Source organism: Dichomitus squalens (genome assembly GCF_000275845.1).
Source record: "Dichomitus squalens LYAD-421 SS1 unplaced genomic scaffold DICSQscaffold_10, whole genome shotgun sequence".
NCBI lineage: Eukaryota > Fungi > Basidiomycota > Agaricomycetes > Polyporales > Polyporaceae > Dichomitus > Dichomitus squalens.
In genome coordinates this window covers 329,155-348,977 of record NW_006766892.1, presented here as the reverse complement: position 1 = coordinate 348,977, position 19,823 = coordinate 329,155, and the positions used below count along the sequence as shown (strand labels likewise).

The following is a 19,823-nucleotide window of genomic DNA, read 5'->3' as shown; positions in this document are numbered from 1 at the left end:
TCGTCGTCGTCGTCGTACAAGTCGTCGATGCACCCGTTGGCCTCCTCGGCGCCTCGCCTTGTCCTGCGGCCCCCATTCAGGCGGAGCCCAAAACGCGGTCACGCTCGCCCGGCCCTAGGCGCCTAAGTTTTTGTGAAGCGCCCATCAGCTTTGCTGCAAGTTTCGCAGAGAGGCAGCCGTCTCGCCTACCCCTGTACTCGCTGCTCGCTATGCCAGATGGCTCTGCTCGCACGCCCAAGCGGCCTAATAGCTCATTCAACACACTAGAGCGCGAGAAGAACTTCAAGAGCCCACCTAAGGATGCTGCGGTCGTCCCGATCTTGAATGAATTCGTGACCCCGCACATAGAGTCCTTCAATGCGTTATTCAATGACTCCGGACTTCCTGCAGGTGACGGAGACGGGAGGGGACTTCTATCATTGGGGCTGGAGGACATTGGAAGGCGGGTAGTGTTTGATGGGAAGGGAGATATCGGAGCAGAAAGTGGGCAGAGAGGATGGGGGAACCGGTTGACCAGTGAGCTACTCTTTCATGACCACGACTAACAGGAAGCAAAAAGACCTTATTGGACTGCAGTGTGGTATGAACAGGTTACTGTTGCGCGACCTATGGTTCCTGAGAAAGACAAAGATGCTGTTGAGAGGAGAGTATTCCCAACGGAAGTATGTACCGCAGTATATCCTCAAGGCTTTTGTCGAACTGAATGTGCATCACGCCTTCGCCGCCCTTTAGGCTCGCGAACGGTTGACATCATATCGCGGGCGTATGACTGCCAAAATATGCTGGCAAGTGAACGACGGTCCCGTTGAAGTCCAGATGAGGGATTGCGGTCTTCTGCCTATTATGGTCAGGGTGAGTACCCAGTAGTCTTCTCTCAGGTAACCCCCGCTCAGTGTCGCATCTGTAGTCAGCACGGTGTAACGTTCGCGGTATGTCTTCCGCGGACCTTGTAAAGCATCACGAGGAGCCCGAAGAGTTCGGCGGGTACTTCATCATCAATGGGAATGAACGTCTCATCCGTTACCTCATCCTCCCTCGTCGACACCACGTCATCTCCCTCGTCCGACCCTCGTTCGTCAACCGCGGTCCATCCTACACCCCTTACGCCGTCCAGATACGCTGCGTCCGCCCTGACCAGACGGGCGTCACGAACACACTCCACTACCTCTCGAACGGTAGCGCGATGCTCAGGTTCTCCTGGCGCAAACAAGAATATGTCATTCCCATCATGCTAATCCTCAAAGCTCTCGTTTCCGCGTCCGATAAGGAGATTTTCGAGGGCGTTATGATGCAAGACTACGAGGACACATTCCTATCAGATCGTGTCGAGCTGTTACTCAGGAGTTTCAAGATGTACAGCTTGTACACGGGAGATCAATGTCTGCAGTACTTGGGTGACAAGTTCCGCGTGGTAGTCAACATGCCCGAAGACTGGACTAACCAGGCCATTGGCGTATGGCTCATCAATAAAGTCGTACTCGTCCATCTGCAAAACCCAAGAGACAAGTTCCGCATGCTCCTGTACGTTCCATGACGGCATGAATAGACACACGTACTGACCTTGTCTAGTTTCATGCTGAGGAAGCTCTTTGCACTCGTCTCCAAGTCATGTAGCGTCGACAACCCCGATTCTCCTCAACACCAGGAAGTCCTCCTACCTGGTACACTCTACGGCATGATCATCAAAGAGCGTCTCGAGGAAGCCCTCAACAGCTTCCGCGAGGGCATTGCACTTGACGTTCGCAACTCAAATCCTGCTGTGGACTTCTTCGACAGTACGTCTCTTACTCCAGTCTCATCCTCACAGCCATTCATGTCTTGGGACAGAGCGGTATATCAAGAAGGTGCTCAGCAGGACGAGCTACGATATCGGCGCCAAGATGTCCAACTTCCTCGCCACCGGCAACCTCGTATCTCCGACGGGCCTTGACCTCCAGCAAGCGTCCGGTTTCACGATCGTCGCCGAGAAGCTCAACTGGATGCGTTATATAAGCCACTTCCGCTCCATCCACCGTGGTGCCTTCTTTGCCGAGCTCAAGACCACGACCGTCCGAAAGCTCCTTCCCGAAGCGTGGGGTAAGCCGAAGCCTCACTTCGTCTGTCCAAGCCCCTTCCCATCCTTGTTCCTGTCCCTGTACCTCCAGGGACAAGGAGCCGCCTAGTCTAACGCTAATGCTAACATACCTTCCCACTTCCTCTTCGCAGGCTTCCTCTGCCCTGTGCACACGCCGGACGGCTCGCCCTGCGGTCTGCTCAACCATCTCTCCCGCACATGCCGCATCGTCACCTCTCCCTTAGCCGTCGCACACCTTCCCGCACTGCTGGCAGCACACGGCATGACGCAGGCGTTCGCGCCTTCGGTTGATGGCCGGCGCAACCTCTGCGTGCAGCTCGATGGACGACTCATCGGCTGGGCCCCATCCGCGGTATGCAAGCAGCTCGCGACGAGCCTGCGAATATGGAAGACCGAAGGCAAGCACAGCGTCCCGCTCGACCTCGAAATCGGCTTCGTGCCTGTATCTAAGGGCGGGCAGTACCCTGGCTTGTATCTGTTCTCGAGCCGGTCTAGGATGATGCGGCCTGTGAAGTATTTGGCGAACGGGAGGGACGACCAGGTGGGATCGTTCGAGCAAGTGTATATGGACATCGCGTGCACGCCTGCGGAGATTGAGGACGGGGTGTCGACACATGTGGAACACGCGCCCACGAACTTCTTGTCTATTCTCGCGAACTTGACACCGTTCTCGGACTTCAACCAGGTGCGCTAGCTTACATCCCCATTTCCTATGTAGAGGTCGCTGACCGGATATCATGCCATAGAGTCCTCGTAACATCTATCAATGTCAGGTATGTCTGCGTGTAGAAGAATTTGACTTCTTTGTTTCAAACTCATGCGCATTTGTTCAGATGGGTAAACAAACAATGGGAACGCCTGCGACGGCCCTCCAGCATCGCACCGACAACAAGCTCTACCGGCTCCAAACCGGCCAAACGCCCGTCGTGCGCCCCGCACTGCACAACACGTACGGTATGGACTCGTTCCCGAACGGCACGAACGCGATTGTTGCCGTCATCTCCTACACCGGCTACGACATGGAGGACGCGATGATCCTCAACAAGTCCGCACACGAGCGCGGGTTCGGTTACGGGACAGTTTACAAGGCATACACCGTCGACCTGCAGGAGCTCACGGGCTCTAGGAGGCAGACCGGCCCCCCAACGCTACATTTTGGAGTGGGCCCGGAGATCAGAATGGAAGAGGGCCCCAATCAGCATGCGGCGGCGAAGCTGGTTGACGCAGATGGTTTGCCTATTGTTGGGTCAAGGCTGAACCCTGGGGACCCGATTGCGGCGTATGTGGACGACACGACTGGACGCACGAAGTTCGTCAAGTACAAGGGCGACGAGGTCGCGTATGTCGACACGGTCCGCCTGCTAGGTAGGGATCAACTTTGTGGCTTGCTTTTCAGACTACTTACCATCTCTGTACAGGCAGCGACGCCGGTGACCAAGAGCTGCAGAAGATCAATATCACCCTGCGCATCACCCGCGCGCCGGTTATCGGCGACAAGTTCTCATCGCGGCACGGGCAAAAGGGTGTCTGCTCGCAAAAATGGCCCGCCATCGACATGCCGTTCACTGAGAGTGGCATGCAGCCCGACGTCATTATCAACCCGCACGCTTTCCCGTCCCGCATGACGATTGGTATGTTAGTCGAGAGCATGGCTGGGAAAGCTGGTGCAATGCACGGTCTTGCGCAGGACGCGACGCCCTTCCAGTAAGTCTTCCTCCGATCAGCACCCGCGCGAAGCAGCACCCTGACGATCCCCCACTCACCCGTGCTTCTTGCGCACTTCTTGCAGGTTCACGGAAGAAGACACTGCGATCGACTACTTCGGCGAACAGCTCGTCGCGGCGGGCTACAACTACTACGGGAATGAGCCGATGTACTCCGGCATCACCGGTCAGGAGTTCGCGGCGGACATCTACATCGGTGTTGTCTACTACCAGCGCCTTCGACACATGGTCCTCGACAAGTTCCAGGTGCGAACAATAGGCCCCGTCGATCCCGTTACCCGTCAGCCCGTCAAGGTATGTCGTTACCATTTCTCCAAGCAATTCTCTGGGAACGCGAAGGCTCACTATGCGTTCCTGCAGGGCCGGAAACGCGCGGGTGGTATTCGTTTCGGAGAGATGGAGCGGGACGCGCTCATCGCTCATGGGACCGCATTCCTTTTGCAAGACCGACTCATGAACTGCTCCGACTATTCGACGGCATGGGTGTGCAGGACTTGCGGCAGCTTGATCTCGCTCGGGTACGACGATGTCACCCTCGGCGAGATGGTAATCGGCGCGTCGGGCATGCTCAAGCCCACAGGACCTGGCGGTGAGTACTGTAGAGTATGCCGTGCTGCTGCGGAAGAAGAGGAGACACGCGCAAGGCAAGCCTTGGCAACCGGGCAGGCATCAGCTACTGCCAACGGGCACGCCGATGTGCGCGTGCAGATACCATCGCAGCACATTCTTGGACCGGCCTCGAAGGGAGGCGACATGGACATCATTGCCGTACCTTACGTCTTCAGATACCTGTGTGCCGAACTCGCATCCATGGGTATCAAGGTGTCATTAGAGGTCCGGTAGTACTAGGTTAGCAGCTTCCTAGAGATTCCGCAGCATTTGTTCCGCTCCTTATTCATCCAATCTTGCTTTCGTCACTGCACATGATGTAACAGTACGGGCCCCGGGTCTAGCCACCACAGCAAAAGTAGCCACAGCCGCTCTACAGTCTCATTATATAATGATTGAACCGTGAACACTATGTTAACGCACGGAATGTCGGTGCGTTCCGAGCATCGGAGTCGACTGCAAGCGAGGGGCTTAAAAGGAACTAGGTACATATATTTGCGCAAGAATAGACGTACACACGGCTGAATACTTAACAGGATACCCCCAGGGGACGCTGTCAGGCTACATGTGTCTCTAGTTTGGATCGTACTATTAACCAACACGTCACGGTAGCCAAACGCGCATAGAGATGTGCCCGAATACAGGTTGTACCCATTCCGCTGCTAGCGTACGCCACCTGCCACTGAAAACCTTCCGTTCCGGCTACTCCGCAGAGATTCGTAACAATGACATATGTAGTGCAACGTTTCAATATCGGACCATAGGGAGCTGCCACCTCACTCAGAAAGGTAGCGCTGAAAACTTGCGTGTATCGAGGTTTGCGGCATGAGCACATCAACAAGGCCTGAGAATCCCAATAACCTGTTCCAGCGCGATCAAGCAAGGCCTAGGGGCCTTCGGATGGGCCCGGGGTTGGGAAAGAAGGGAACTATAACCTAACTATAGGAGGACGTTGTATTTGTGCACCTATCCTGGTTTCAATGGCACATGCACATACCACGACACGCTTATCCAAGTCCGACAAAGAGAGAGATGCCATTACAACGCTATATACGCAGCGGATAGTCACAAAAACGAGCGAGACAGTTTGAACGAACGAACGAGGCAGAACCCGCTAAGCTAAGGAGACAGTAGTGGCAGTAGTGATAGCGAAACGAGGGAGGTAGCATGCATATGTAGTAGGCGGACATACCGGAGCCACGAGAGACGTTTTCCTAGGGGACAACAACAACTATGTGCTGATGTTGGTACGGGATAAACAAGATGTACTGGAGGTGCTATGTTCGAGTGCAGGCCGAAGACCGCGTCTCATGCAATCGGATCCAGACCGAGGCCATTCTGGTATATACGGTATAAATTTAGGATGTGCGGGTCCACGCTTCTCCTTGGGACGATGATCGAAAGTCGGCGGTCGATGATAGTACTGACGCGCGGGCTACCGAGACCAAGACCGGCAGCACTGGCACTAGTGGGAGACGGCAACGGGACTGGCACGAAACTGCTGCTGCTGCTGCTGAAACCCGGCTGCAACGGGCTCGGGCTGGTTGGACTGGCCTGCGGATCCTGACCCAGACTTGGACCCAAGCTCCGATGCAGATCCTGCAGCGTCGGACGGTCCAGAACCAGACCCGGGCTCGGCGTTCTGTAAAGAAGGAAGAAGAGACGGCGCGCCGCTCAAGTCAACCTGCCCGCCCCCGCCCAGAAACAGTGCGACTAACCCGCGCTCAACCTCCTGCGCCTCCCGTGCCGCGAGCGCGAGCGCGTCCTCCAACTTGCCCGTTCCCACCGCTAGCCCCGCAGTGTCTGCTGCAGGGGACGAGGCGACGGACTCCTTGAGTGCGAAGCCGTTCTTGACGAGGAACAAGTCAACGAGCAGCCGACACTCGTCTGCCGACGTCGCAGCCTCGAGCAGGCGACGGAGGTTCTCCGCATCTGCTGGGGGGATCGTCGGTGCAGGCGGAGGCGGCGGGGGAAGGCGCTCCGAGGGCGTGATGGGGCTGCGCGACGTAGAGCGGGACGCGTACCCGCTCTCGGACTTTCCGTGGATGGACTTGCGGTCGCTCGTAGACGTGGGGGAGGTGATGCTGGCCGCACGGGGGTGCAGGGATGGCTCGGAGGTGTCAAGCTTGACGGGATGTCCGTTCAATACGACCGAGCGCCGCACGACGGGGGGAATGGGCGAGGACGTGCCATCCTTGCCTTGGTCGTCGACTTGCGCTCTGCGATTCCCGTTGACGGCAGGCCGGCCCTCAAACACGGACTCGCCGACGGTGCTCGACAGGGATACGACGTCGTCGAGCGGCGGGACGGCCTTGCGTGTAGTGCGGCGCGAAAGACTAGAATGCTGCGAGGAGAATGCCACATCTTCGTTCGACGTGTGCAACGAGGACGTAGCCGAGACCGGCGGGGACGCGAGCGACGAAGAGGTCTGGGAATTCTGGAGCGGAAGGCGGGGAGGGGGTGTCGCGACGATGACGTTGGGGTATACACTGACGTTGGGTATAGATCGCTTCGACTGGAGGGACCCGCCCTTGTACGACGGCGGAGGCGACGTCACCATGCCCATCTTCGAGCCCTTCCTCGAGAGCGAGCGAGGCGTCTTGGGCTGCTCCTCCGAGATGCTCCCGTTCAAGCTCTCCCTGGAGCCCCCGAGGGTGAGCCGCGACATCATACGCTGCAGCCGCCCCGACCGGGTCTTCGTCGACTCGAACGAGATGACGCTCGCATTCACGCTCGAGCTGTACGAGGGCTCCTCGGGCGGGCCCTCTTCGAGGAACGCGATGAGATCCTGCGCAGCCTTCGAGATGTGGGGCCTGCTGCCCCCAGGCGTGCGCGGGGACGCCGGCAGCGAGGCAGGAGGTCTCACCTCTTCCACATCCACATCCTCGCCATCCGACCCCGCCATGATCTCGTCCAGGTCCATCGACTCCCTGTTCACCTGCTTCTTCCTCGTCCGCTTCGGCATCCCGACGGACGGCGGGGGCGGGGCCGCGTTCTGCGAGCCCGTCCTCCCGCCTGCCCTCGAGGTGCCATTGCTGTTCGACACCCTGCGCGTGATGCCGTCCTTGTCCCGCGGGTGGGGCACGTTCGAGATGGAGATGGAGCGCAAGCGCTGGTCGCTCGGCGGCCGGCTGCCCGCCGAGGTCGCAGTGAATGAGGTATTTCGCATCCTTGCCGACGCCGACGCCGCGTTGGACTGTAGTGAGGTAAGGGAAGCGACGGCGGCGTGGTTGGAAGAGCTCGAGTGCTCCTCCTCGTCCTCGACGATCGAGTCCACATGGCGGATCGACGATCGTCCGGTCGTCGTCCGCGGCCGCGGCTCCGGGAGGGGCAGGCTGCCGTCCTGTATCTTGTTCGCACTCTGGGTACCTCTGCGGCTCAACCGTTCTCGCTCGAAACGCTCCTGCTTGTAGACCTGCCCGGGTTGAGATCACGAGAACGGTGGCGAAGTTAGACTGCTGCTCCACCAATCAACGAGGGACAGCAATCAGGACGCACCTCCATACTCTTTAGCCGGTCTGGCGTCAACGAGACCTTCATGGTCGCACCAGAGCGCATGAGCTCGTCGAACTCCTGCTGCAGCTCCTCGTCCTCCTGCAAGGAGCACGACACGTCAGCACACCGCCAGCGAGCGAGGGGGCGGAGAAAGGGGGAGAGGTGAGACGGAAACGCGGGGTCAGAACACTCGCCTCGAATTCTGGACCATGCTCGCGGTTGATGCCGTTTTCGGACGCTGATCGCGCTAGCGCGGCGCTTGCCGAGTCGTCGCGGGCATGCTGCTTGTCGCTTGGCGTCCGGCTGTGGAAAATCTTTGCGCCTTTCACCTTCTCCATCGACGTCCGCCGCGACTCGCTCGACCCCACCACCGTCGTCGACTTCTGCGAGTCCGTCGACATGCGTGATGATCCTCCCGGCGCTATTGCAGATGCCGTCGTCGTCCCGTTTGTCGCCACCGACTCGCCGTTCAGAGGGGAGGATGTCGACGTTCGCGGGGCGGCGTTCTTCTGGTCTGTGCTCCTTGAGAAGGACTTGCTCCTGCGTGGTCGCTGGGCCTGAGCTCTGGACAGCCCTTCGATGTGGGCGTACACTGTAGCCAAGAGCGCGATAGGGGATGGTTGCAATATATGTCAGTGACTGAGGTCACGATGGTGCCGCAGCGCGTGGCGTCGATCGAGCATGCATCGCTGCGTCACGAAGAGAAGTGCACACCTTTCATAGCCTTGAACATCCCGAAAATAGTGTCGTCCTCCCCGAGCGCAGTAAAGAGGTCTTGGACGGTGGCAAGTGTGCGGCTGCTATCGCGGGCGGCCACGCGGCTCACGTTGGACAGTACATGTCTGAAGTGCGACAGGCGGCTGTCAAAACCCAGGGAAGATATCACCTCATATGAAGCACTCACTCGCAGATTGCCCTGAGAAGGACAGGGGCGAGGTGTGAGCTCCAGGAAGAAGATATGTGGACGGACAGATGGGTTCACGTACTCAAGTATAGCCGTGAGATAGAGCGCGGCCGGAGACAGTAGCGCAGGGCTGGGCGGAGAAGACGAGCCGGCCTGCTCCATGCGCTGCTGGAGCCGCTTCTCGGCCTCGGCGTCCTCGTCGGAGTCGTTCATCGTCGAGTACGCCTCGCATTTGAGACGTAGCAGCTGTTCACGGCCGCGCGGAAAGAGCGTGTTGCCTCACAGCTCAGCGACGAACATGTACGAACTGTGGCTCGCGTGCGCACCTCGAAAGACCACTGCAAGTCAAACTCCTTGGAATCTCCATTGCGCCCAGATGGCAGCGGGCGCGCGGAGCCTGTTCGGTCCCAGTACGCCTTCAGCTCGACCTCCGCCTCGAGCAGCGCCTCCTTCCCAAGACTCGTTGGCAGGACCTTGAGAAGCGCGGCCTTGAGCCTATCCGTGGCGAGTGACCGGGCGGTGGTGAGGATGCTGTAGAGGGTCTCGTCCAGGAGGACATTAATGGAGTGCAGCGCGTCGGGCTTGAGCTTGATTGGGCGGACGTCGGAGAGGATGACCTCGGCGGAGCGGGCGGATATGTACGACGGACACTGGATGGACATGGTGGCGGCGAGAGGAGAGACGTCGGAGACGGATAAGGGAGTGCAGTCGCCGGCCTCAGATCATGGCCAAGCGCAGAGCCTTCAGTGGGACGCTGCGGTGAGCTGAGGCTGAGACGCAGGCACGGAGATGGGACAAGGGAACAGGCCAGGTCGGCCGGGCGTAACGGTGTGTCCCCCTCTGCGCCCTCGTCCGGGCGGCGCGCCTGCGCGACAACTGCGGCTCAACATCACGCCTTGCCGTCCGCACAGCTGGTCCACGCCCCGGATTCTGAGCCATCTTTCGGGCAGATTCAGCGCGATTCCAGCCAGCCGATGGAGCCTTGTCCTCCGCCGCCGAGCAGGTGGCAGACAGCAGCCAAAGGCTATCATCATACGCGAGAGATCGTATCAATATCACACACACCACGTCTGATCGCTCTCATATCCAACAGATTCTAGCCTCGCCAACATTCCCACATGTCCTTCGGTAGCTAAGCTAACTGCCCACGCTATCCCCCGAAGGGGGCCCTCACCGCAGCCCAACGCTCCCTTCCTTTGCCGGCGGCCACGCCGTCCAAACCGATCCCACAGGCTCCTCCGGCTTCGGCTCCGGCATCGAGATGGGTGGCGGCGACGAAGGGGCGTTTGGGCTCGGTGCTGCAGGCACAGAGTTTGGCACTGGAGCCGGCGTTGACGGTCGTTCACCACGGCCCTCTGCATCTGTCTCGGTGTTGCCTGCCACGCCTTCGACGTCATGACTATCATCTGTCCGATTTGGTCGAGCACTAAACAGTCGGACTTGCGATCTTCTGGGTAACGGCAGCTTGGGCTTCGGGGTTGGTCGACCGCCACCATCAGCGCCACCGCTGACCTCGGTGCGGACAGGGGAACCTTCCAAGCCTGCGCCTTCGTCGCTCGACCCCGCGACGCGTGGTGGTGGCGGCTCCTCGGGTTCGCGTTCGTGTTCGTGTTCTTGCTCGAATTCTGCGTCATCCTCGCCTTCTGCGTCCTCCTCGCCTTCCGCGTCCTCATCTCCTTCTCCTGCAGGTTCCTGGCCGCCGCCATCCACTCCAGGACCATCTGCTTCCGCGTGCTGATCGCGCTGGTCCGAGTCCTCTCGTCCGTCGGCCCAGAGCACGAGACCATCGTCCACCATCCTAGTGATCTCCCCCGAAGGGATGTCCGCGCACCAAACGCGGTAGCGTCTCGACGCGTCGTACCCGTCCGCAAAGTCGAGGTATTCGTCGTCAATCCACCGCTTAATCTGGTCAATCGCGCTCTCCGGGGGCACTGCGGCCAATTCTGCTGCAGCGACCTTTTCGGCTAGCCGCCGGGACCCGCGCAGGGGTAAGGCTGCGTTCGAACGCCGGCCGGTGTACTTGAAGGAGGTTATATTCTCGAGAACCTAGTAACGTACATGCGTGAGTGTGCAGTCAGGCATCAAAGACAGATGCACGAATGTCGCGTGACGTCGAAGAGGACATGCTGCGGTGTCGCAATGTTGCGAATAATCAAGTTCTAGCACGCGGAATGTCAACTTACCTTCGGGCCGAGCCATTGATGCCGTTCTCGCGAAGTGGGATGCCTACCAACCCGACGCTCAACGGACATGTACGCCGGGACATGATCAGGCAGAGGTGGCAGCGGGTCCATTCTCTCAGGGGGAGGTGCAGGCAGACATGATCTGCGAAGCTGTCCGTCTTGATGCTTGCTTGACTGCTGATGGCGACAAAGTTCGGAAGGCGACGCGTAGGACGTATCGCATCCTGCATAGTGAATAGCGTCCACGTCGTGGTGTAGCGGAGATGTCAGATCTATCACGACAGGCGTTGATAGCGTCGATCGCCCACCTTCGTACGCACACCAAAGTGGTGACTTGGTGTGCTTCTGGACATGCTTGACTAGACTCTGCTTATCAACGAAATGTGTTGAGAAGCAATTGTTCCAGCGACACGTGAACGTCCCCTAGTGATAGCAACAATATATGTCAGTTCACCCGCATCAGTCGACTGCATTCGCAACATATGCAAATGCAGCACGAGAAACCGCAGAGATGACAGCAACTCACCCACTCCTCATTCTCATCCGCATGCAGCGCCACGTGCTTCTGCAGTGTGGTCGCCGAGTTCAAGATCACCCCGCATTCGGACCAAGAACAGGGCGTTTGCCGCAGCCGAGTGAAAGAGAGTTGTTCAGCTTCCGCCTCCGCCTCGACCTCTGCCAAGAGCGGAAAACAATATCAGCGATCAGTATCGGAGCACGCCGACCGATGCCACCAACTCACCCTCTTTATCCCGTTGAGGCTCAGCTGCTACCATGCCCTCGTCAACTAACATGTCATATATCTGGTCAACGCTCTTGCCACAGTCGCTCTCGTCCATGCACAACGACCCACCATGCCATGCCGCAAGCTCGTCAATGGACCCCTCGCCTTCGTGAACGCTGGCCGTAGCACCTCTACTCCTGCTCGCACTCTGGGTGCTTCGAGCACTCCGCGCACTCGCACTGGCATTCTGACTGCCGCTCGCCACACTTCCGGACCGAGACACCAGCGCAGTCTTCCGTCTTGCATATTGCGGTAAAGGAGGCACGAGAACGTACGCCCGGTTCACACGTCGACGTACTCGCGAAGTGGCACCGGGCATAACCGACGATGTCTCGGAAGTCACATCGTCGTCCTCGACCGCTCTCCCCTTTCCCTTCAAGTGCCTGGGTAAACGAGGGGGCTCAGAAGCATCTGACCACATGTCAACGTCGTCCACCGTGGGAGACCCGTCTGGGCGGTTGTGTTCGTCCACGGTGCTCGTGGGCGAGGGCGAAGGTAGGAACAGTGGGATTTTCTCCTTGGTCTTCTCACGCTGAGACGGTGATGAGGACCGTGGCGGCGGGGTTGCTCTTGATCCGTCTACGGACGAAGGATGCGAGGACGAAGGGGCCGCGGACGGGGCAGCAGTGCTTGGGAGGTTATGGAGCTCTTGGGCTCCGAGCCCACCCAGGGGTTCGACGGGACCCACAACTTCATCTGGAGAGTAGGGCAAGCCCCGATAGGGGTCCGAGGAAGGAGGAGCTGCAGGGTCGGTGTCCGGCGGCGCCACCAACATATCTTGAACGAGATCGAGGGCACCATCGGATGATGGGATACTCTGGGCGCGCCCTGCCTCAGGAATATCGGAGACTGCTTTTTCAGCAGCCTCCACATCGCGTTCCATAGGTTCATCGGCTTGTGGCGGCGCAGGATCGGGAGGTATTGGCTCGACGACAGCAACAGCGACTGGCGACTCGGCACCCTGCTCGGAAGCTGGCGCAACGACCTCGATGGTAGCGTCGGGCTGGACGTCAGAAGCGGGCACGATCGGTAGCCTCGTCTCCACCTCCGACTCAAGTCGTGGCCGTTTTGCGATCGTCGTTGGCGACGCAGACGGCGTGAGGGACGCTCTCCGTTTGCCCGTCGAGGTAGTGCTCGGGGTCTCTGAGGAAGAGTCAACTACCTCAAACCAAGGAATAAAAGAAGAATGCGAATCAACGAGAGGCGCGCCGAACGCACCCTTTGGACGCCCGAGCGAGCGCATGATGTCCTGCGCGAGCCTGCTCTTGTCCGCCTTCTCCGGCGTCCAAAGCGCCGACTGCCTCGCCTCGGAGGCGGGTCTTCGCTGTGGGAATGCTGTTGTTCGAGGAAGAATTTTTGGAATGGGCAGTGTGGAGGGGCCTGGGACTGGGGGCTTGGATTGTGGCACAGCATGGGGGGGCAGCCAGTAGACCTGGCCATTGTCGTCCGAGAACGGGACGGGGGCGTTAGGATCGCGAGATCTGTACCATGGGAAGGGTCTGAGCCGATCAGCTGGTACAATACGTGATGTTGTTGCCATAGACGGCTCGGAGGTCGGGCGAAGGGTGCTGGTAGAAGCAGGAGTAGCATTCGTGTGCGTAGACGAGGATGTAAATGGAGATGGCTCAGCCACCGCGGGAAGGGGCACAGATGCTTGCTGAGCACGGGCACCAGTTGATGGAGCTGGTGGAACCCCAGCCCTAGAACTAGCCGACATTGCAGGATCCAGCTGTACAAATTGACTGGGCTGAGATTGCTCGACGTTTGCGGCTTCGCCTGCAGCTGCTTCTTGAAACGATGATGATGAGAGTGAGAAGTGACAGACCATGAATTGCACTCACTACGAGCCTGCCTACGACTGTTCAGCCATTGGATGTAATCACTAAACAGACGCTGGATTTGGGAGGCGTCATGCATCTGCTTGGGCTGTTAGCTGATGTTGCAGCGGGTAGCATCAATCCTACTCACTTTCCACGCGTCTGCGATTGTTTGAGCGCTTCGGATGATCGCTGGGCCGACCCTCGCCTCCAATACTCTCTCCTCTGCCGTTTTCTGCCTCCCTTTCTCTCTTCGTTCCGCCATCATCAACACTAGCACCATGATCGCTCGCTTAATGGGATCATCGAGTCGCTTCATGCGAGCGTCAGCTCAACACCGTCGTATATTACGGGCATGGGAAGAACGTACCTCGAGATACTCGAACAACATCCGTTGATGGTGCGGGGGGATACTTGAGGGCAGGGTAGGATAATGCTGCGCGGATTCCGATGGAGAAGTTTGGTCTGTGTGGCTGACATCAGAGTTGTGCGCTTGCCTCGCGTGACTGGCACCGTCTACTATCGCCTGTGTCGATGTGCGAGCCGCCGGGGTGGCCGAACTTCCGACAGAATGCATTCCACTAGGAGCAACATGCCCGGCCTGCGGCACACTACTCGAGCTCTGCGTGACTAGTAGCAGCAGGCATATCAGTATACACTTATTGCCCTAGTGACAGTAATCGCAAGTACCTTTGTATTGTGAGGAGTGGGGCACGGGAGGTACAAGCGGAGCGGAAGATGGTCGCTGGCTCGCATAGTTGTAGGTCTGCGATTGGTAATATGAAGCGTTGGATGCTGGCCATTGAACAGGCCGGTATGAAGACCTTTGAAGATGCGGACCAAGTGGTTGCTGGTTCATGACCTTAGGGTCGGCACCATACGCTGTCCAATCCGTAACAGGCTGGGAGACGGGGGCGGGCTGAGACGATGCAGCAAAACTCGGCGGAGGAAGATGAAGGGAAGGCTTGTGCGTTTGGGAATATGTTGGAGCAGGAATGGTATCGCTACGTGACGATGACGCGACGGGCGCGTGTGGATGGACCTGTAAGAAGACGTTCTTGAGATTCTCTACCGCAGGGAAAGGACGAGTACGCACCTGTGGCGAAATCTGGGGGGAGGGCACCTCGACTATCCTTGCGGTAGAAGGTAGCTCGGTGTATTGTTGTACAGATTGAGGGGCAACTTGATATGTGGGGAGAGACTGCCAAGCGGTAGACGGGCCCGCCACGGGGAGAATCGTACTAGGCCAAGGTCACTACGATGAAACACGTTCGGACGCGCAACGCTCACTTTGTTTGGACTGGCACAGTCCCTTCCAATTCCTGCAACCTCTGACTAGAAGGGCACGTACGTCCAGCGCACACTTCGATTTCGACGGAGGAATATTGGATAACTTACGCTGCTAGTTGCCCTCGCAGTACCTCCGCTTGCAGCTTCTCCTTCTTCTCAAGATACTGCATATATTCAATTTCCACTTGCTCTTCGGCGCTCCGCAGCCTTTCCTTAATCGCCTCGATGCGCTGCCTTCGTTTGGCGAACTCGTCTTCGGGGCTCATGGCGCCGTTGGCCGCGGAGAGAACAAGTTCATTGAGAGAATATTGCCGGGGGATCTGACCGTCTCCGCCATTGTTCATGATCTAGACCGTGGGATGACAAGTGAAAAGGTGAAGCAGAGTAAGGGCCTCGTCGTCGGGAACGACGGTGGTGGTGGTGAGGAAAGGAACTCGACCCGAAGAAGGACTCGCTGACTAAGCGATCGCGACGCGTCGCGTCCAGGACGATGGGCGTCTGAGGACTACAGCGGTTTTCAATTGACTTGTCGTTTGAGCGCCGACGCGAGCGCGCCGCCACACCTGCGTCCGACCCCCACTGATGCCTCCCTTGGAAACCTTCTTCGACCGACAATATCTCCTCTTCCCCTCCACAAAACCACTCGCTTCTTTCATTTTATCACGCCTGGAGCATATCCGCACACGTTGATGTCAGTTGTGTTGCTGGATGTGCCTCCCATATCGCGCCAGTCCCGACTCGTGTCTCGCTCACTGGGACCTCCTCTACGCGCCCCCTTTGGAACGTTGGACGGCGAAACCTCCTCAACAGTGCAACATATCGACGTCAATTCTTCAATGTCTAGTTTGGAAACGTGTTCTGCAGGGCATGGTACTGCTCTTATGATGGGATATGGCGCGTAGAACATCCAGCCTCCATTTCACGATAACTCCTGCAACAATCTCTCCTGTCCGCCATGCACATTGTTCCTCGTACTACACGGCGAAGCTTAGGAGATGCAAAGGGAGTCATTGGTGGATTTTACAGAGTATGCAGAGTGCAGTAAGTGTTTGAGCCGTACATTTCCTGTCTTCCATGCAGAGTACATGCACGTGTCAGGCATGCTATCCCCCCGAATGCCGTCAAACCACCATCCTTAGGCTTTCAAACATGTTGTATATCTGTTTTATATGCCTATGTACGTTTTCAATCACATATGTCATCAATGGCAGTCGTGTGTAGTTTAGTACCATATGATTCGCCCGGCGACCCTTCCTGTCCCCTCCAGCAGTCCTGCAGTGATGACACATGTTCCCAGATACCCCGCAAGATCACCAGAACTTCCATATAGTATATATTACTCACAAGCAACACTGTGTGCTATCGCCCAAAGAGAAACCCCGATGTCGCACTAGACGCTACCTCCCAGCCGCCCCCATGCACAACGTTATCACTACAAGACTCACAAACCTCTTGCATAATTCCCTCAATAGCACTCGAATTGACCCTTTCTAATGGTTTCCGGAGGAGTACACCGCGCTGTTTAATGTGTAACGGAGTCTGAATCGAGAGGCGAGTGCACGGGATGTAATACGGGGTTGGCGCGATATGGGTGACACATCCAGCAACACAACTGACATCAACGTGTGCGGATATGCTCCAGGCGTGATAAAATGAAAGAAGTGAGTGGTTTTGTGGAGGGGAAGAGGAGATATTGTCGGTCGAAGGTTTCCAAGGGAGGCATCAGTGGGGGTCGGACGCAGGTGTGGCGGCGCGCTCGCGTCGGCGCTCAAACGACAAGTCAATTGAAAACCGCTGTATGATCTCGACGTCATTCGCCGCCTCCGAGTCCGTGCCTCCATAGTGTCAGTCTCTCGGATCAGGACTTCGCAGCTCTGCTCTACAAGTAAAACCCTGCGCTCAACCATATATACAGGCGTTGCCGCGATTTCAGGACCATACACAATGTTCCGTATCGCACGCTGCCAGCTTGCATATTTACCTCTCGCGTCGAAGCTCGTGCGGACACGTACCCTCGCCTCCGTATCTCCTTCGTCTGCCATAAATCCTAACTCCGTCGGCCCTTTCCAAGTATTCGATCGAAATGCTAAGCGGATGCAGAAGGACAGGTCCGCTGTGCGCGACGGGGGCGAGCGCAGCAGGACTGTAGACTATGTCCGTGACGAGGTCGCGGATAGACTCGTTGAGCGCATGCAGGTGCGACACGTTCAATGCCATCCGGAACAGAACAGCGGTTTGAAGGCATGCCACAGGATATCAAACGCAAATTCAATAGAATTCTGGACTTAGGGTCCGGTCCAGGCCATTTCTCCAAGCTGCTAGACTCCGAAATCACCCAGAAAGTGTTGATGCTCGACTCGAGTGGTAAGTCATGCGCCAGCGCGTTGGAATCGAATGCACGTTGGATTACCTAGGCTGTACATCCAGAGAAGCTGCTTCATAGAGACTCTGATGAAGAATTCGATGGTAGGCTCGTATTCTTGGGTATTTGGGTTCAGTCATGACATAATATCTCCGATAGTTCAGGTGGAGAGGATACATGCCGACGAAGAGAACTTACTTCAGGTGGTCCCACGGGACTCGCAAGAAGCTATTGTTTCGTGCCTCAGTTTGCACTGGGTCAATGACTTACCGGGTCTGTACATCGACATACGCGTTTTACCTTCACTGACGCCGTTTGCAGGTGTTCTCGTCCAAATCAAGGAGGCACTAAAACCCGACGGTGTCTTTCTCGGAGCATTGTTTGGAGGGGATACCCTCTTCGAGCTCAGGACATCATTACAGCTTGCAGAAGTCGAGCGCGAGGGAGGTATCTCTCCGCATGTTTCTCCGATGACAGGTGAGGGCTTTCTGGCTTTGGTGCGATAGCCTGACATGAAGTAATCCCCTTTTTAGACTCACGAGACATGTCCAACCTCCTCGGACGTGCAGGATTCACTCTCCTGACGGTTGACGTCGACGAGGTGAAGGTGGCATACCCCTCTATGTGGGAGCTTCTAGAAGATCTCCAGGACATGGGAGAAAGCAATGCCGTTGTCGGACGGTGGGTCTTGTTCATATACAAACTCGGAGAGGGAACAGTCTAACGCAGCCTTGCCCAGCCGGCATTACATTCACCGCGATACTCTGACAGCCGCCTCAGCGATATACAAAGGCATGAACTGCTCATGATTCGAGTTGGTACCAGTAGCTGACGCGAGCCGGCAGAACTTCATGGTCATGAAGATGGGACTGTTCCTGCAACGTTCCAGGTTATCTATGTGGTATGTTACATGAATTCAATACTCAGTGTAACTCATTCACCTCCGCCCGCTAGATCGGATGGAAGCCGGCTCCCAACCAGCCACAACCTCTGGAGCGAGGCTCTGCAGAGACCAGTTTGAAGGAAGCACTGGAACATTAATAGCCTTCTCTCGTCCGATAGCCCCCAAACCACTATGATTCCATCAGGACAGTTCCGCCCAGGGGCTCCCCTGGTTCGTGCTCTGCCTCATCCTCCAAGTCTGCGACATCGACCACCTGAAGATCCCCGTCTCCACCACGGAGCCCGCCACCCTCCTTGGCCTCCTCTTCAGCTACACTGTCGCCGTCCTTCGAACTCGCCCCGCCACCGCCTCTCTTACGACCCTCCGTCTTGAACTTGCGTTTTGGTATTACGGAATATAGGGCTTGCTCCCAGTTGCGCGTCTCCACCCATTTGACGAGGATCTCGAACGTCTGATTCACAGTCAGGACCTTGCGCGTCCGCAACTCCGCGAGGTATGTACCAATAGGTAGTCGCGCAGAACGGATGCCTTGTGTTTGTGATTTTTCGAGGCATAGGTTCTGGTAGCCAAGGGGTTGCAGTCAGTAGATGAAGCTGTGGACGATACATGTGATATGAAATATATTCCTGGAGACCAGATACGTTGTGTATGGTGTATATGCCAATCTGCCCCCATGCAGGAGACACACTCACCTTATACCGGTTATGATCCACGATGCCGCCAATTATGTATGTCTCGCCCTCCTTCAATTCCGTCAATTCTTCCTCTGAGTCGGCGGTAAGATAGACCACGGTGGCCTTCTCCGCTCTGCTTGGTTCCTGTTTCCTTGGCCGTTTCTTCTGCCCCTTCTTCCCTTCCGTACCTCCCGCCTCTGTCGCCTCATCTTCCTTGTCCTCCTGCGTGCCTTCCCCTGAGTTCGACTTCCCCTCCCACAACCGCTCGTAGCTTTCCTCCCACCATTCAGCCCCAACCCACCGTTTATATGCAGCGTCGCTCATCCCGTCCATGCGTGCCTTCGTCCTCCCGTCTATTCCCGTGAAAAGCAGGGAAGAGAACGGATGGACCGCCTTCTTGTTCACGCTGTACGTGTACGCAAGCTGCCCAGTGAGCGACTTGATCTCCTGCAGCCCCGCGCTCCCTTCAGTACGCGTACCCTCATCTCGTCCAGAATCACTCCCGGCCGAACTCACATTTTCCGTCATCCTGTCGTCGAATCCCAAGTCCACGACGACCCGCGCCCCAAACGGCGTCCGCGGCCCCTGCTCCGTCTTCTGCTTCTTGCGCTCTCGCTCTTCGGGCTCGAGTTCGCCCGCGTCGCGCTTCTGCGCGTGCTCGCGCCGCTTTTCCTTCTTGCGCTCCTTCTCCGCCGCCCGCCGCTCTTTTTTGCGCTCGGCGATGTGTTCCGCCTTCGCGAGCTTTTTCTGTGCTTTCTTGGAGAGCCGCTCTTTGGCTTGGGCTGCGGTCTCTGTGGCTGCGGTAGACGTAGGTTCTGCTTTTGAGTCGGGTGCAGGGTATGCGGGTGCGGTGGCGGTCTCTGTTCTGTCGGGAAGAGGAGAGGGAGGGCCGTTGTCAGGAGGGTCGCCGAGCATGGTGGATGCTGTGAGAAATGGACTCTTATGAGTAGAACAGGATGCCTCGGCGAGGGAGAGTTATGCGCGATATTGGCAGAGATACATC

The 19,823-nt window shown here is 57.4% G+C and overlaps 4 protein-coding genes across 4 annotated transcripts; 2 read left to right on the top strand and 2 right to left on the bottom strand.

The window, feature by feature from the left end:
• Nucleotides 1-209: 209 nt before the first annotated feature.
• On the top strand, nt 210-4,641 carry DICSQDRAFT_58947 (beta and beta-prime subunits of DNA dependent RNA-polymerase; the record flags this gene model as incomplete). Its single annotated transcript, XM_007364881.1, has 12 exons — nt 210-516; nt 577-662; nt 733-852; nt 908-1,521; nt 1,570-1,775; nt 1,828-2,076; nt 2,206-2,759; nt 2,821-2,847; nt 2,908-3,439; nt 3,493-3,778; nt 3,864-4,092; nt 4,159-4,641. The coding sequence occupies 12 exons, from the start codon at nt 210-212 to the stop codon at nt 4,639-4,641; spliced, it is 3,693 nt and encodes a 1,230-aa protein (XP_007364943.1).
• Nucleotides 4,642-5,872: 1,231 nt separating this feature from the next.
• Nucleotides 5,873-9,468, bottom strand: DICSQDRAFT_169262 (uncharacterized protein; the record flags this gene model as incomplete). The annotated part of the gene is made up of 7 exons (XM_007364880.1): nt 5,873-7,822; nt 7,906-8,001; nt 8,091-8,494; nt 8,617-8,744; nt 8,807-8,818; nt 8,889-9,052; nt 9,133-9,468. 7 exons carry the CDS (start codon nt 9,466-9,468, stop codon nt 5,873-5,875), a joined length of 3,090 nt encoding a protein of 1,029 aa, XP_007364942.1.
• Nucleotides 9,469-9,864: 396 nt separating this feature from the next.
• Nucleotides 9,865-15,263, bottom strand: DICSQDRAFT_180110 (uncharacterized protein). Its single transcript, XM_007364879.1, has 12 exons — nt 14,989-15,263; nt 14,881-14,925; nt 14,687-14,831; nt 14,281-14,632; nt 13,961-14,220; nt 13,742-13,903; nt 13,615-13,690; nt 11,732-13,561; nt 11,516-11,664; nt 11,298-11,412; nt 10,990-11,213; nt 9,865-10,852 (listed from the first exon to the last, which is right to left on the bottom strand). The coding sequence occupies exons 1-12, from the start codon at nt 15,222-15,224 to the stop codon at nt 9,977-9,979; spliced, it is 4,470 nt and encodes a 1,489-aa protein (XP_007364941.1). The 5' UTR covers nt 15,225-15,263; the 3' UTR covers nt 9,865-9,976.
• A 1,539-nt stretch (nt 15,264-16,802) lies between these two features.
• DICSQDRAFT_161107 (S-adenosyl-L-methionine-dependent methyltransferase) lies at nt 16,803-19,732 on the top strand. Its single transcript, XM_007364878.1, has 11 exons — nt 16,803-17,076; nt 17,133-17,244; nt 17,308-17,346; nt 17,402-17,515; nt 17,564-17,719; nt 17,776-17,923; nt 17,982-18,034; nt 18,088-18,143; nt 18,197-18,705; nt 18,839-19,267; nt 19,337-19,732. The coding sequence occupies exons 1-9, from the start codon at nt 16,825-16,827 to the stop codon at nt 18,281-18,283; spliced, it is 1,017 nt and encodes a 338-aa protein (XP_007364940.1). The 5' UTR covers nt 16,803-16,824; the 3' UTR covers nt 18,284-18,705; nt 18,839-19,267; nt 19,337-19,732.
• The last annotated feature ends 91 nt before the right edge of the window (nt 19,733-19,823 follow it).